The sequence below is a fragment of the Mastigoproctus giganteus genome, chromosome 12 (assembly GCF_048544385.1).
Source record: "Mastigoproctus giganteus isolate SK-2022 chromosome 12, ASM4854438v1, whole genome shotgun sequence".
NCBI lineage: Eukaryota > Metazoa > Arthropoda > Arachnida > Uropygi > Thelyphonidae > Mastigoproctus > Mastigoproctus giganteus.
In genome coordinates, this window is record NC_143586.1 from 135,893,064 (window position 1) to 135,908,254 (window position 15,191).

General features: G+C 35.0%; 1 protein-coding gene across 2 annotated transcripts in view; it reads left to right on the plus strand.

Moving 5' to 3' along the window:
* The window catches only part of LOC150077445 (chromatin remodeling regulator CECR2-like), a 285,275-nt gene that overhangs the window by 253,200 nt on the left and 16,884 nt on the right, over window positions 1-15,191 (plus strand). For both annotated transcript variants that reach the window (XM_090386312.1, XM_090386313.1), the window contains exon 14: window positions 4,685-4,717. In XM_090386312.1, the coding sequence (XP_090242438.1) occupies window positions 4,685-4,716 (32 nt within the window). In that variant the 3' untranslated portion in view covers window position 4,717. The remainder of the gene's footprint in view (window positions 1-4,684; window positions 4,718-15,191) is intronic.

Here is a 15,191-nt window from a genome sequence, read left to right on the forward strand (position 1 = left end):
TGGGGTCACATTTGCACATTTCCAGTCTATGGGTACCTCCCCTGAGTCCAAGGAAGCTCTCATAATTATGGCTAAGGGTTTGCTTACTTCCTTTGCTGCCTCCTTTAATATAACTGGATAGATCCCATCCACCCCGGGGTGCCTTTCTTGTGTTTATCTTCAACAGTTTCTCCTCCACTTTACTCCCAGTTATTTCAAGATTCTGTAGCTTACTGCTAGAGTTGAATACACCTCTGGCATTCCCCTCGCTGAATAACTCCTCATGTGTGAATGTCGATGCAAAATATTCATTTAGTTTGTTAGCTACCTGAGCAGGATCATCAACACTTGACCCATCAATATCAAGTGGACCAATCTGATTCATCCCCTTCCTTCTAGAGTTTACATAAGTAAAGAACTCTTTGCTGTTTTTCTTTGCATCCCTTGCCAAGGATTTCTCGTAATCTGCCTTCGCCTGCCTAACCTCCTTTGTAACTTGGTTGCATATCAACTTGTATCTATCATAGGCTTCTGTGTCATGTGTTAATTTGTATGTATCCCATGCATTTTTCTTCTCTGCCATATGCCTCATTAGTTCATCCGACATCCATTTTGGCCTAAACCTTGAACAATATTTCTTAGTTGGTATGTAAAGCCTAGTAGCTTCCAAGATAAGTTCTTTGAATGCTTCCCATTTTGAATTTGCTGTTGGTAACATCATCAGTTGGTCCCACTGTATAGAATTTAAATACTGTCTCAGTCCATCGTAGTCGCCTTTACGGAAGCAATAACCCTTCCCTTTACCCCTAATGGTAGTTACCTCTTTGAGTAAATCCCACTTCAGCACACTGTGATCACTGCCACCTAGTGGTTCATTTATCTGCAGATTCTTAATGCATGAAGAATCACTGCTGATAATCAAATCAAGTGTATTACTCCCTCTAGTTGCCTCCCGAACATGCTGATGTAGAAAACAATCATCCAATAAATCCACAAACGTCCTGCTAGTGTGTGAGTAACCAGCCCCCAAATTCCAGTCAATATCTGGGAAATTAAAATCTCCCATTATAAGACACTCTGATTTACTGGCCCACTCTATTTCCCTGTACAGTTCCTTATTATACTCATCAGAGTCATTAGGCCTATAGCACACTCCTACTCTCAATTTTGATCTCCCAATGTTTATGTCACACCAAACTGACTCCACACTGCACTGTCCAGCGATGTCGACTGGCTTCACTTCCTTGGTTTTTGTGTTTCTTAACTAATAACATAACCCCTCCTCCCTTCCTATCCTGTCTATCCTTTCTGTAGACGTTGTACTCCCCAAATTGCAGTTCTGCATCCCTTATATCTGTGTGACACCACGTCTCTGATATCCCAACAATATCTGCCTTCGATGTTTTGAGCAATACCTCAAATTCATCAAATTTATTTACTAAACTCCTAGCATTGGTGTACACGCAAGTATACCTGCACCTGTTTCTATTCTTAGCTACCCTAACACAACCCATGTGTTTACTTGTACCGCAATGGCTCCCAGCAGTCTCTGAAATACCATGCATCTTGTTTTTCAGGCTTCTGCTCATTCTAATAGAAGCAGTGCAAGAATCTCTTTCACCTCTGCCAGTGGCTACTGTCAATCTATTGGTCTTTGTCTCCCCCCAAGCTAGCAGTTTTCCGACCCACCTAACACTGCCTCGATAGCATCAGCAAATATTCTTGCACCCTTTCTATTTAAGTGTATCCCATCCCTGTAGAAGCAATCTCTCCTGTTAACAAGTAATCTCTCCTGTTAACATGTTGACTGGCTTCACTTCCTTGGTTTTTATGTGTTTCTTAACTAATAGCATAACCCCTCCCCCCTTTCTATCCTTTCTGTAGACATTGTACTCCCCAAATTTCAGTTCTGCATCCCTTATATCTTTGTGACACCATGTCTCTGATATCCCAACAATATCTGCCTTTGATGTTTTGAGCAATACCTCAAATTCATCAAATTTATTTACTAAACTTCTAGCATTGGTGTACACGCAAGTATACCTGCACCTGTTTCTATTCTTAGCTACCCTAACACAACCCATGTGTTTACTTGTACCGCAGTATCATTATCATAAAAAGGGCCCGTCAAAGGTTGTGAGGCTTTCCTGTTCTCGTGTTGGGCTGTATTGTTGATTTTCTGTAGATTAACTGCTTCCGGACTGATTTGCTGATTCTGTTGTTAGTTGAATGGTTCTTTTAGGGAGAGGGTTGCAGGAGCAGTGTTCCGGGTATTGGATGAGATCATGAGGTCATTTAGCTTCTGTGGATTATATTTCATTTTGGTTTGGAAGTTGCATTGTTTTTTCTTGGGCTCTCATATGGAGGTTGAAGTCTCTCAAGTTAAGCTTTTGACAGAGTTCTGTTTTATGAAACTTCTCTGTGGAAGTGGTTAATTCTATTCCTATTGTACTTGGTGGTTGTTCTCAAGAACTTTTTTTTAAAGCAGTATTGAAGATCTTGGATGAGTTATGTACATGTTTCTATGTCGGAAATAAACATAATTTTACCAATATAAGTTTGAGTGCTTTTATTATCTTCAAACAACAGTTTTCCTAGCACCATGCCACCCAAGGAATACCTTAGATCATCCTGTGGATGTTATTGTTTGATTTATTGATTACAATATAATGTACCTGTTACAGTCTTAGATGGTACAGATCTATTAAATAGATGGATTCATATATGGTATTTGTTTATCATTTTTAGGAAAGTAAAAAGATCAATATCTTGTTGGTCTCTCAGAATTTGTTGTAATATTACTTGATTAGATGAACCTAGATGAGAGGGAAAACTTTTTGTTGTTCTCTTAGGTATAATGGGCATTTGATGATAAGTTGTTTTACTGTGATTTGGGTTTGACAGTTGCTGCATGGAGGATTATGCTGTGTGAATATTTAGTTGAGAGTTAGATGAGTATGCCCAATCCATAAACTGGCAAGTGTGATTTCTTCCTTCCTATTCCCTCTTAGGCTTAATAGCCGTTGCTTTGATTGTTCTTAAGCTGGAATAATTTATTGTTTGTGTACTCCTGCCAAATGGATATCAATTTTTTTTTATTTATTTATTTATTATTTTTTTTTTTTTTGGTATGTATGATGTGTTTAATTGGTGTAATTTACGTGGATGTCTGATGGTACGAGACTGACATTATTAGCAGTAAAGCCTGCTTGTTAATATTTTGTGATTCAGTCATGCCCAAGTTAAATTTCATTTTATGAGGCGTGGTGTGGTTGCATATGCTTAACACTGGTTCTGCTGTTACTGACAATTAATTTTTATGTGTGAAAATATAGGTAGTGGTACAGTGAGCCTATGGGGGGGAAGGAACATTGTGATAGACTTAAACTCAACAAATCAAATCACAATGTCACACAAAAAAAAAAAAAAATCCTTAGGAGAGACCAGATAAAACATTTTGATTTTCCATTTGTAGGGTAGGAAGGCTAGTGTTTCAACAACTATACACATCTCCCATACATTGATATTTTGATTATTATCCAATATATATATATATATATATATATATATATATATATATATAAAGATGGATTTAAATAAAATTTGTCAGTACGATCAGCAAAAGTAATGCCATTAAAGTAAATCCAAATTGTACAATATAAAAACTGAATTATTTACACACACTTCCTAAATACATTAAAAACCTCAAACATCACTCACATCTAATAATTCATGAAATTCAGAACATGTTGCATACCTTATATACTGAAAAATATGATATTAGGTTTCGTTAGATTTCAGGACACATTGGAATAAACGGAAGTGAATGCAAACACAGCATCAGAAACTGCAGCACCTTTGGACAACGTTGGTATATCTGTTCCATATAAAGATTGTCAGAGTCAAATTAGGTCATACTGTATAGCACATTAGCTGTGATCCAGGCATAATAAAAATTAAAAACAGACTTTGCAAAATCAAGCAGATTATTTTAGAGTGGCATTCTTGGATTGGGTTTTGTTCCATTCTTGGATCATAGTTTTGCCACTCGTTCCCACCTATGCAGAGGAGAAGACTCAATCCCCTGTACAGTCAAGTATCTGTTTTAATCCATCAATACAGCATCATCTTTATTGACTATCCAGCTTTTAATATAGAATGATCTTGTTTAAAAACTACACATCAATCATCTGAACAATATATGCTCGGATATTTTTTTAAAAAACCAAGTATTTTGTTTTAACATGCCATTCAACTATACCAATATGTTTTTACTAGATACCCCATGAATAGTCCCTCCAGATGTTTAATTATAAAAAACTTTTCACACTTTACAGCCTAAGCTGCCAATTCATCACAAAAATTTAAAACAATGACCAGTCAGCAACTCCCTTATCGCTTGTGATTTTTACTCCTAGAATGAAATTGCTACTCAAAGGTATGCCACTGAAATGAACCAAGAAAATGTGCCGAATGTTTTGCAACCCCTGGGGGGAGAGAGGGGGGTGGAATCAAGAAATGATTTCAGACGTGAAATAATTTACTGTATTGATGTCCAAGGACCGCTACTCTTAAAGACATCAAATAGCCTCTAAGCACCCTTCTTTATTATTTATTGCCATTATTCCACAAACTTGTTTATTGCAATTTATTACAGTTTTAACATTCATTTAAATTTATATTAATCTTTCCTGTCACTTTATAGCACTGAAGAAGATCCCTGAGGCAGAATTGTAATGTATGATTGCATCTTATTTATTTATTAAATCAAATTCATACAGGGAATTGTTGTTCTCAACTTAATTTTATTTGTATAAATATACCTCTTGACTGTTTATTGAAGAATAACAGTTTTACAGTTTTTCCAGGTTATATTATTTAAAATTCACATGCTTTGCTATTCACAAAAATGAAAATCCTTTATTTCTAAAATTAAAATAAATAAATTTCTAGTTATGAATTTTTAATACTTGTTTAGCTCTTCACCAGTCAGCTTTAAAATGACAATTCTGTAAAGATTGTCTGAAATTGAGTGTGCAGAAAATTAATATAATCTCAAATCCAGTTTTCAAAAATGATCAAGTTTGGCCTTGGTGGAAACAGATAGAAAAGTATACTCCAAACAAGATTATGAAAATTGTATTTTATTGTACATTTATTTGAAACTTCCATTGCTATTTTATTTATTTTTTTATTGTATATTCGGTCTTGCAAGAAAACATTTACATACAAATATTTTTAGAGTACGAAATGCAAAGTGAAAGAAATTCCAATTTTGTTTATTATATAATGTTTCCAGTATATCAAAGGAAAATATTACTGTTACTAGCCTGTTATTTAATCATAAGAAAACTTTTTTATGGCGTATATTCTTTTATATAGTTTCAGATTTTGTTATGAAATTTTGGTAAACAGATATTTATGAAAAGATTATTTATATAGCTACAATCCTTTACAGGTATTTTTCTTGTGGTATGTATGTTATGAGTTTGCACACATACACCAATTGTAACACAACACCATATTGTATTATATATGCAGGTGTGTGCATGCATGTATGCATATTACATACATGTGTGTGAATAAGTAATATAATATAACATAGATAAAAACATCCAAATTTACATGTTGTAGTTTAATTAAGTCTTGAAGTGAAAATTTTTTTTCTTCGCTGTCTTTTTGCTATTTAAGTTCCTGGAAAATAAGCATTATAATCATGAGTGAGCTTCATATTATTATGAAAGGGTGTTTTGGTTATCTTATAAAATTCCTTTCAGGAGAAAGGAGGGGAAAAAAAAAAAATTAATACACCTAAATTAAAAGTTAGATTATTGCAAAACATATTTGGTAAGTTGTACATACTGAGTTTAATATAGTCATTGTATAGTTGCCTTGACTCAAAAATCACCATATAATTAATAGGAGTTTTATTAGAGAATAGCCAACTACAGTCAAAAGAATAGTCAATGAACATTGTAGATAGAGGTAACAAAGGCTTCAAAAGAAAAGAAAAAAAGGGGTGGGGGGGAATTAAGTTCTTTCAATGGTACACATCAATGCAATTTTCAAAAAAACCTGAATTTCCATTATTTTGGGAACAACCATCATCAACAGAGGTGAAGAAAAGGGGAGTAACCTTGGAAAGTGTGGAAGTTTTAGATATTCCTTTAATCCTTCATTTGCTCAATTCCATTTTTAAAAGAAACTTGTATTTACATGAGGGTTGTGTTAATAGTTACATAAATTTTAAGTTCATTTTTGATGAAATGGTAGCTCAGCCCAGCAATAAGTCTCCTTCAATTAGCTTTTTTTTTTTTTTTTGTACTGTTTTTGCAGAATTCATACAAACCTGTTATCATGAGATACATTCATAATGAAATTTTATAGTTTTTGATGGTGCTTATCTAGCAACATATCTGTACTTTATTCCCGCCTCTCATGTACAATGTGGCAATTACAGATGCCATCATTTAAATAGTCACTCTTTCCACGCACCATAGACAACCAAAGTTTATTAATGATGAACACAAATTTCAGGAAAACAGAATTTTACACTGGAGCTTTCATTTTGACAGTTACTCACAAAACTCAGAGGGGGGTGCTTATAATGAACAGAAATTAATACATACTCAGCTGAAGTTTTTGTGTGCAGATAAAACACAACAGCACACAACTATATGCCAGTTTGTTACACACTTTTTTTTTTTTTTCAATTGTTTGTTTATTCATCCAAGTATATATGTAATCCTTACTCTAATTACTCTTTTGGCTAATAGCATGCAGTGCCCTTTCTTGGCATAAATCTGTAGGATATTTAATCCTTTTTTAAGTACCTTAAGCAGGTCATAATACAGATTCCCAGCTTCCAGACGTAGCAGCATATGAAGTAGAGTGTGAATGGGAACATCAAAGTTTTAATCAAAATTCATAACCATTCTTAAAAGAACTCTTAATTAGCTTATGGTATACAGTAGAGACTAAGCACCTCCTTATGTCTAAAGGTCAAGTCCTGTGTGTGAGGAGGGGGTCATAAGTAATCAGAATTTTGTTTGTGTCATTTGTAGAAGCTGGCAAGATGAACTACTTATGAAAGGTTGCAGGTGTGTGCATGCATGCATATTACATCAAAATGAAGTAGTGCAAATTAAGTTCTGGTTGCATGTTTAGCATCTCTTTGAAAATTGCTACATGACTAAAAAGCGTATGCATACAAAAAAAGTGCAATTTGATTTTTATGAACCAGACTTCTGCTGAAATTACAGCTAGTTGATAGCAAAAAAAAAAAAAAAAAAAAAAAAAAAGTAGGTTGACACTTACCCAATACTAATTATTAAGCTTTGCAATTTCTCCATTACATCAACTACGGATACATTTTTAAATTAATTAATTATTCTTAATTGTCTCTTGGTCAAGCTCATAGGTGTGTTTAATGGTATTGCTGTGGGACCTTTTTGTGTAGTAAGGAGATGGGATTTTGCTTTTATGTTCTCTTTGATTTAAGTTGGCTCTTCTTTATCAGCATCACAACTATAATACTTCAAAATGGTCATGCACGCGCTGTTTGCAACTTCATCAGTCATTTTGATGTCCATTTTCATAAATAAGCAAGTTGTATACATATGGTTTGTTAATAATGTATATCATTTATATTATAGAGTGAGATAAGAATTGGCTCTATACATTATTTAATTACACGTATAGATTATTGCTTTTTGTTTAAAATTGAAGGTAACCCAAAAATCAAAGCACTGAATCAAACCATCACCCCTTTACTCCTAAAATAGACTGCATCTGGTAGTGACCACGAGTTCACCACCAGATATATATATATATATATATATACATACGTTCATGCATGATTCCTTTACATTTATCAGTGATTTGAGCATCCCAAGGATAATTTGGTTGCCTCCTGCCGCAAATAGTTTACCCCATAAGTTTCATAGTCTTTTATCCCACCAAAACAGCTTACTCCACAATTCAGGTATTGTCAAGTGTGGATAATCTTAACAATTATAAGCATAAAATAAATTTGTGAAAAAAGTCTGGAGAAGAAGAAATAAATTTTCTGTTTTGTAAAAACTTTTAAAATTGAAGAAATCACTAGGAGCTGACAGCACCTTATATGGTTAGCATTACCATTAGTAGAGGTATATGATGCAAGAAAGCAAGCTTATTCAGCATCAGCCAAAAAAAAAAAAAAAACACACCACTCCCATTTCACCCTTCCGTTCGCTCGAAATACCTGTCCAGTTGAGCCTTCAATTTGTTTAGGCTATCAACTTCAACAACAAGTGATGGAAGTCGGTTCCACCAACCAACCACCCGCTGGCCAAAGGCAAATTTCCGCACATCTATCCGACATCCGTCCTTCCTCAATTTGAATTTATGCCCTCTGAGCTGATTATTCTGAGCAAGACGAAGAATCCCATTGGCATTGAGCATGCTCAAACCATTCAAAGCCTTATACACCTCTATCAGATCACCTCGCCAGTGCCTAGTCTCCAGACTCTGTAATTTGCAAAACTTAAGCCTTTCTTTGTAAGAGCAACCCTTTGTTCCATTCACTAATCTTGTTGCCCTTCTCTGTACCCGTTCCAGCAGCTCTACATCCTTCTTGAAATGAGGCCTCCAGACCTGTATACAGTACTCAAGATGTGGCCTAACCATTGCCTTATACAAGGGAATAATCACCTCCTTATCCCTGCTAGAAAAATTCCTGTATATCATTGACAAGACACCATGAGCTACTCTTGCAGCTCGTCTGCACTGCTCAGAGAACTTCATATCTGCCTGCACAATTACCCCCAGGTCCTTTTCATTCTCCACCACTATCAGTGTAGTACCGCAGAGTTGATACGTTGCTCTGGGGTTACTGTTTCCCATATGTAGTACTTTACATTTGTCAAATGTTAAACTTCATTTGCCACCTCTCAGCCCATCTGTTCAACCTTTCCAGATCCTGTTGCAGCAGCATAGCGTCAGTGGTGCCCTTAACAACCCTGCCAACCTTTGTATCATCTGCAAACTTGGACATTAAACTTGATATCCCATCATTAATATCATTCATAAACACCGAAAACAACAACGGACCCAACACTGAACCCTGAGGAACTCCACTAATAACATTAGTCCACGTTGAGCAGTGTCCATTGATTACCACTCTCTGTCTTCTGCCACTCAACCATCCCCTTATCCATAGCAGCAATTTGCCTCCAATGCCACACTGCTCCAATTTGTGCAGCAGTCTTCCATGTGCAACAGTATCAAAAGCCTTTCTAAGATCCAAATATATAATATCAAAGTTATTCCCTGCATCCAGTTCTTTTGTGACTACATCATAGTATCCAATCAAATTGGTCAGGCAAGACCTGCCCTTAACAAAACCATGCTGCATCTGAGCTATAACTGAATTCTTGTCTAGATGATCCTGCAGTGCTTCTTTAACCAGTGCCTCCATTAATTTACCTGAAACAGAAGTTAAACTAACAGGTCTATAATTACTTGTGTCAGCCTTTGATCCTCCTTTGAGAATTGGGGTTACATTTGCACATCTCCAGTCTATGGGTACCTCCCCTGAGTCCAAAGAAGCTCTCATAATTATGGCTAGGGGTTTGCTTACTTCCTTTGCTGCCTCCTTTAATATAACTGGATAGATCCCATCCACCCCAGATGCCTTTTTTATGTTTATCCTCAACAATCTCTCCTCCACTTTCCTCTCAGTTATTACAAAATCATCCAGCTGACTGCCAATGTTTACTTTACCTAAATCATTCTCCTTCCTGAATAACTCCTCATGCATGAATGTAGATGCAAAATACTCGTTTAAATTGTTAGCCACCTGAGCAGGATCCTCAACTGTTGAACAATGAATATCCAGTGGACCAATCTGATTCATCCCTTTCCTTCTTGAGTTTAAATATGTAAAGAACTCTTTTCTGTTTTTCTTTGCATCCTTTGCCAAGGATTTTTCTTAGTCTGTCTTTGCCTGCCTAATCTCCTTTGTAACTTGGTTACAGACCAACTTATATCTATCATAGGCTTCCATGTCACCCATTAATTTGTATGTATCCCATGCATTTTTCTTCTCTGCCACATGTCTCATTAGTTCATCTGACAACCATTTAGGCCTAAACCTTGAACAATATTTCTTAGTTGGTATGTAAAGCCTGGTAGCCTCCAAGATTAGTTCCTTGAATGCTTCCCATTTTGAGTTTGCTGTTGGTAACATCATCAGTTGGTCCCACTGTATAGAATTTAAATACTGTCTCAGACCATCATAGTCGCCTTTACGAAAACAAAAACCCTTCCCTTTACCTCTGATGGTAGTTACCTCCTTGAGTAAATCCCACTTCAACACACTGTGATCACTGCCACCTAGTGGTTCATTTATCTGCAGATTCTTAATGCATGAAGAATCACTACTGATAATCAGATCAAGAGTATTGCTCCCTCTTGTTGCCTCACGAACATGCTGATGTAGAAAACAATCATCCAATAAATCCACAAAAGCCTTGCTAGTGTGCGAGTGACCAACCCACAAATTCCAGTCAATATCTGGGAAATTAACATCCCCCATTATAAGACTCTCTGATTTACTGGCCCACTCTATTTCCCTGTACAATATCTTATTATACTCATCAGAGTCATTAGGCCTATAGCACACTCCTACTCTCAATTTTGATTTCCCTATGCTTATGTCACACCAAACTGACTCGACACTGCCCTATCCATCGATGTTGACTGGCTTCACTTCCTTGGACTTTGTTTCTTAACTAATAGCATAACCCCTCCTCCCCTCCTGTCCTTTATCTACAGTACCAGTATGGTTATACTCTCTGTTCCATGATAGGGCTTTGTTTTTAATTTTCATTAATGATAATAGTTATTAGAGGCAAGGAGGCTTTTACTTTATCAAAAACTTGACCCATATTACCTTATCTCTTTTATCAAACTGTCACCCTCAACCACCAGGAAGGCAGTTTATTCCAGTATTTGACAATATGCTGACCAAGAAAACTTTCTGTGGTCCAATCTATTAGTTGTTTCCAATAATTTATTTATGTCCTCTCCCTTTTGGTCCCATTTCAATGTGAAAATTCCACCTTAATTCAGTTTGTCCCCACCTTATACACATCAATCAGATACCTGCTGAGATATCTTGTTTCGTGGCTCTGAAACCCATACCTCTTTGCTTTTTACACTAGATGAATATGATAGTCCAAATGCAGTCTCACCACTGACTTGTATAACAGAACTGTAACTTCCTTTTCCCTCGATACAAAGGTATGATAAAATCATTTATTGATAAAACACTGTACACATGACTGCCTTCTGATACTACATACCTTCATATCTAAATGTATCAAAACACCAAAATCTTTTCTTTGTATGCTCTTCAGCTCCACCCCACCTAGTGTAAAACTGCATAAGTTCATCAGGTAGTGATATTTAACTCTAATTTTCATTATTTAAAGCAGGGGTCCCCAAACCTTTAGAAAAAGGGGCCACGTATGAATATTTGGTGGGCCAGAGAAAATTCCTATTTACTGAAAACTACATTCTCTGCATAACTTTAATGTTGTGCAGAGAAGCAAATTTTATACCTACCTATATCTACAAATTCAAAAAATAAATTGATGGATATGTAATATGAAATATACCAGTTTGTTTATATAAAATTTTAATTATTACTTATTTATTGTCCTAATCACAAAAATAATCATTAATACAGTACAACAAAATTAATTATCACTTACTTATTGTACTAATCACAAAAATACAGCTAGTAATACAACAAAATTAATTATTACTTAATTAGTGTACTAATCGCAAAAATAGTTAGTAATACAGCAAAATTCTAATTAATGTGACAAATGTGGTTGTAGGGTGCGACTCAATTTCATAATATCGGGTTTTAAAGTACTAGTTCCAATTCTTAAAGTCATGTAAATACGGGTCATTTAGACGTGATTGTATTTTTGATTTTACATATTTAATTTTTGAAAAGGTCTGTTCATGTGTACTTCCGAAAATTGACGTAACCTTTCTTGCAAAATTTTTAATTTTTGGATAATCTGACTCAGGTAATGTTGAATAAAATTGAATTAGATTTTCGTTTTTAAATATTGTCTTCAGTGCATCATACTACCAACTCTAATTGTAAATTCTGACCAACATTGTTCACGGGTGCGTCAAACTGATTTCAAAAAAAGTTAAAACACCTTCGAATTATTTTTGAAATTAGAAAACCTAGCCACAAAATTTTCCTGCAACAAACTAATGTTCTGAACAAAATTTTCAGTGGAAAAATTACAACTAGGCATATTTTTAGATTAATTATTGCAACATGGAAAATGTGAAAAATTATTCTGTAGTTAGTTGACTTAAAAAAAACTCCAATTTTGTTTCAAATGCTTTGACATTATAATACAATTCGTTGACAAGTTTGTCTCATCCTTGTAGTTTCACATTAAGAAAATAACGATATTTCAAAGAATAGCTTTGAGTGGAAATAACAGAATTAATATCTAACGAGACTAAGCTGATGACACAGAAGCGTCAACACTATTAATCAACTAATGTATGTTAAAATAATCTGTAAAGTGTTTTTTTTCGTAAATTTTATTGTGATCTAATATAAACATTAATTTTTAAGATCTAATTGAAATAGCTGCAGGCCATAGTTTGGGTACCCCTGATTTAAAGTAATAAATTATATTTTATTGAATAAACTAAAAGGGGTAAGTTTCAAAAGTGTTTCCTCAAAATTAAAAGGTGCTTTTTTTTTTTTTTTTTTTTTTTTTAAATGGCATATGCAGCTTATTTTTACCTCTTTCTGCTGTAGACCAAATTATCATCAAATGAGTGTTTTTTGCAAGTTTGCTTTCCAGCCTTCTTTTTTAGAAGAGATTTTATGTTGAATCGATAAGGGTTTTTATTTATTTTATAAATTGTGTTCAGTTTTGAGTTTACACTGTTGCGGTACTGAATAGTTTGTAAGCTGCAAGATATTGAAATCCTCCCCCCCCCCTTTTTTTTTTTTTTTTAGTAAATATATAGTTGTTTAAATCACTGCCATTAAAATTTGTTTTGTGTATGACATTTTCTGAGTCAAAATTCAAAGTCAGATATATGTTGTACCTGTCTTTGGTGCATTTAGGGAGACAAACTTAGTGCCTATCATATGGTGTTCCCTTTTGTAAAAACTTTTTAGCCTCTTACAAAAGAAATGGAGAATAATCAGGATTTTATTAACATATACTCCTGGAAGTAGCTGCATCCTCATCCTGTTTTGTATTTGTTAGGAAGAGGTGGTGCCAATTTATTCTTAGACCTTCTTTTGTCTAGAGGGAGGGAGGGGACAGCGTTTTCTTGTTTGGATGCAAATAACTAGGCACCTGCAAGGCGATCTGATTGAGGCATTTTAAGGCTTTGAATGGATTGATTAAGTTCAGTGCTGATGGGATTCTTTCTCTTGCTCAGACTATACCCATGAGGGGGCATAAATTAAAATTGAGCAAGGATGGCTCTGCAGAAGTTTGCCTTTAGTCAGCAGGTGGTTGATTGCTGGAACATCTGTTGTTGTGGAAGTGGATAGCTTAAATAAATTCAAGGAAGAACTAAGAACCAAGACAAACTATTAGAGGGAGTGGATATGCGAAATAAGAAGTTTTTTATTTTATTATTATTATTTATTTTTTTTTGCTGATGCTGTGTAATTTTGCTTTGTCGCATCATTTGCTACTACTAATACTAACTACAGGTAGCCCTCGATTTACATTGGGATTAGGTTCCTGGGAGGACAGGCGCAAGTGGAACCCTTTATATAATGGAGTCAATCGGAAATCACAGGGTTAGGTTCCAGGCACCAAAAATTTTACCTACCACTTTGCATCGATTGTTTTATTTTGTTAGCATTCTTCATAGTTGTAGTAATAGTCAAGGGTGGCATATTCATAGCTCTACACACATTAGAGTGGCTTTCATCAGATTCTATCCTCTGAACATTGCACTAGGATTCAATTAACTACTTTTACCAGACATGGCATCTCTATTCTATTAACTTAAAAACTTTATAACACGATTGGAAAAAACTGCACACGGATATCACTATTATTATTATTTAATTTATTAATAGTGCAATTAATAAAAAAAAAAATGTTAGCGTAATAAATTTTCAACATGTGTAAATAGTGTAAACAACAACCAACTGAATGTTTCACTGCATGGACCTTTACTACCCGCATCCATGAGTGGTTACTTTGAGGGCGGGAATCTTTCTTGTCTGATATGAATGCACTAATTGCTGATTGGCTCAGATTTTCCTAAATCACGTGAACAGTGCACGATACATAGCACAATATGATGCCGATAAATTTTGTCTGATGATTTTAAAATTTCAGTTTATTAAAAAAAATTTGCAAAAATAAATAAATAAAAATGCCATTGTGGTTAGTGATTGGCACAAATTGACCATTGCAAAATGAGGACTACCTGTATATACATTTCATTTGAACATTTTTGCTGTTTAGCTTTGAATACGATGATAACATATAAGAAAAAAATATGCCATTATGTTAGTTAGCTAAATTACATTTTTGCAATTTTTCCAAAGGTAAAATAGTGCATCTTCCTACCACATTAGCTTCTCTTTACTTGGTGGCAATAAAGGAAATATTAAATTATTCTCAAGAAAGCCAGTGAGGCCAGAAGATTTAATGTACTCTCATTATAATGGACAGCCCACTTTTTGGCACCACTGTTTACACTGTCCTGTACCCTTTTGTGGCAGTGTATGGGCCAGAACTCACAACCTCCTCACTTGCAGCTGCACATTAACAATCACACAACCACAGCCAGACCATTTACTATGCCGCATTAGAATGTAGCCTGGCCTTAGACTTTGTGATGCAGAGGGCTGTTAACTAGCCCTAACATTTAACATGACCCCCCCCCCCCACACACACACAGTTTGATTATAATTGCCTAAAATCATAATTTTTGAGCGGCTAGCCACAAGCCTGCCTAATACAATGAAGGGCTGAATTAAAAATTTATTGTCAATATATTTATTAATGATAAGCAAACAAATGAAATAAAAATAATCTGATTAACTATAGCAATGCACTGCCCTTGCACAAATAAAAATTAAAATATTTTGCAGAGAATTCTCTTATTTTGCTATAATCCATCTTGCATGCAATGTCATT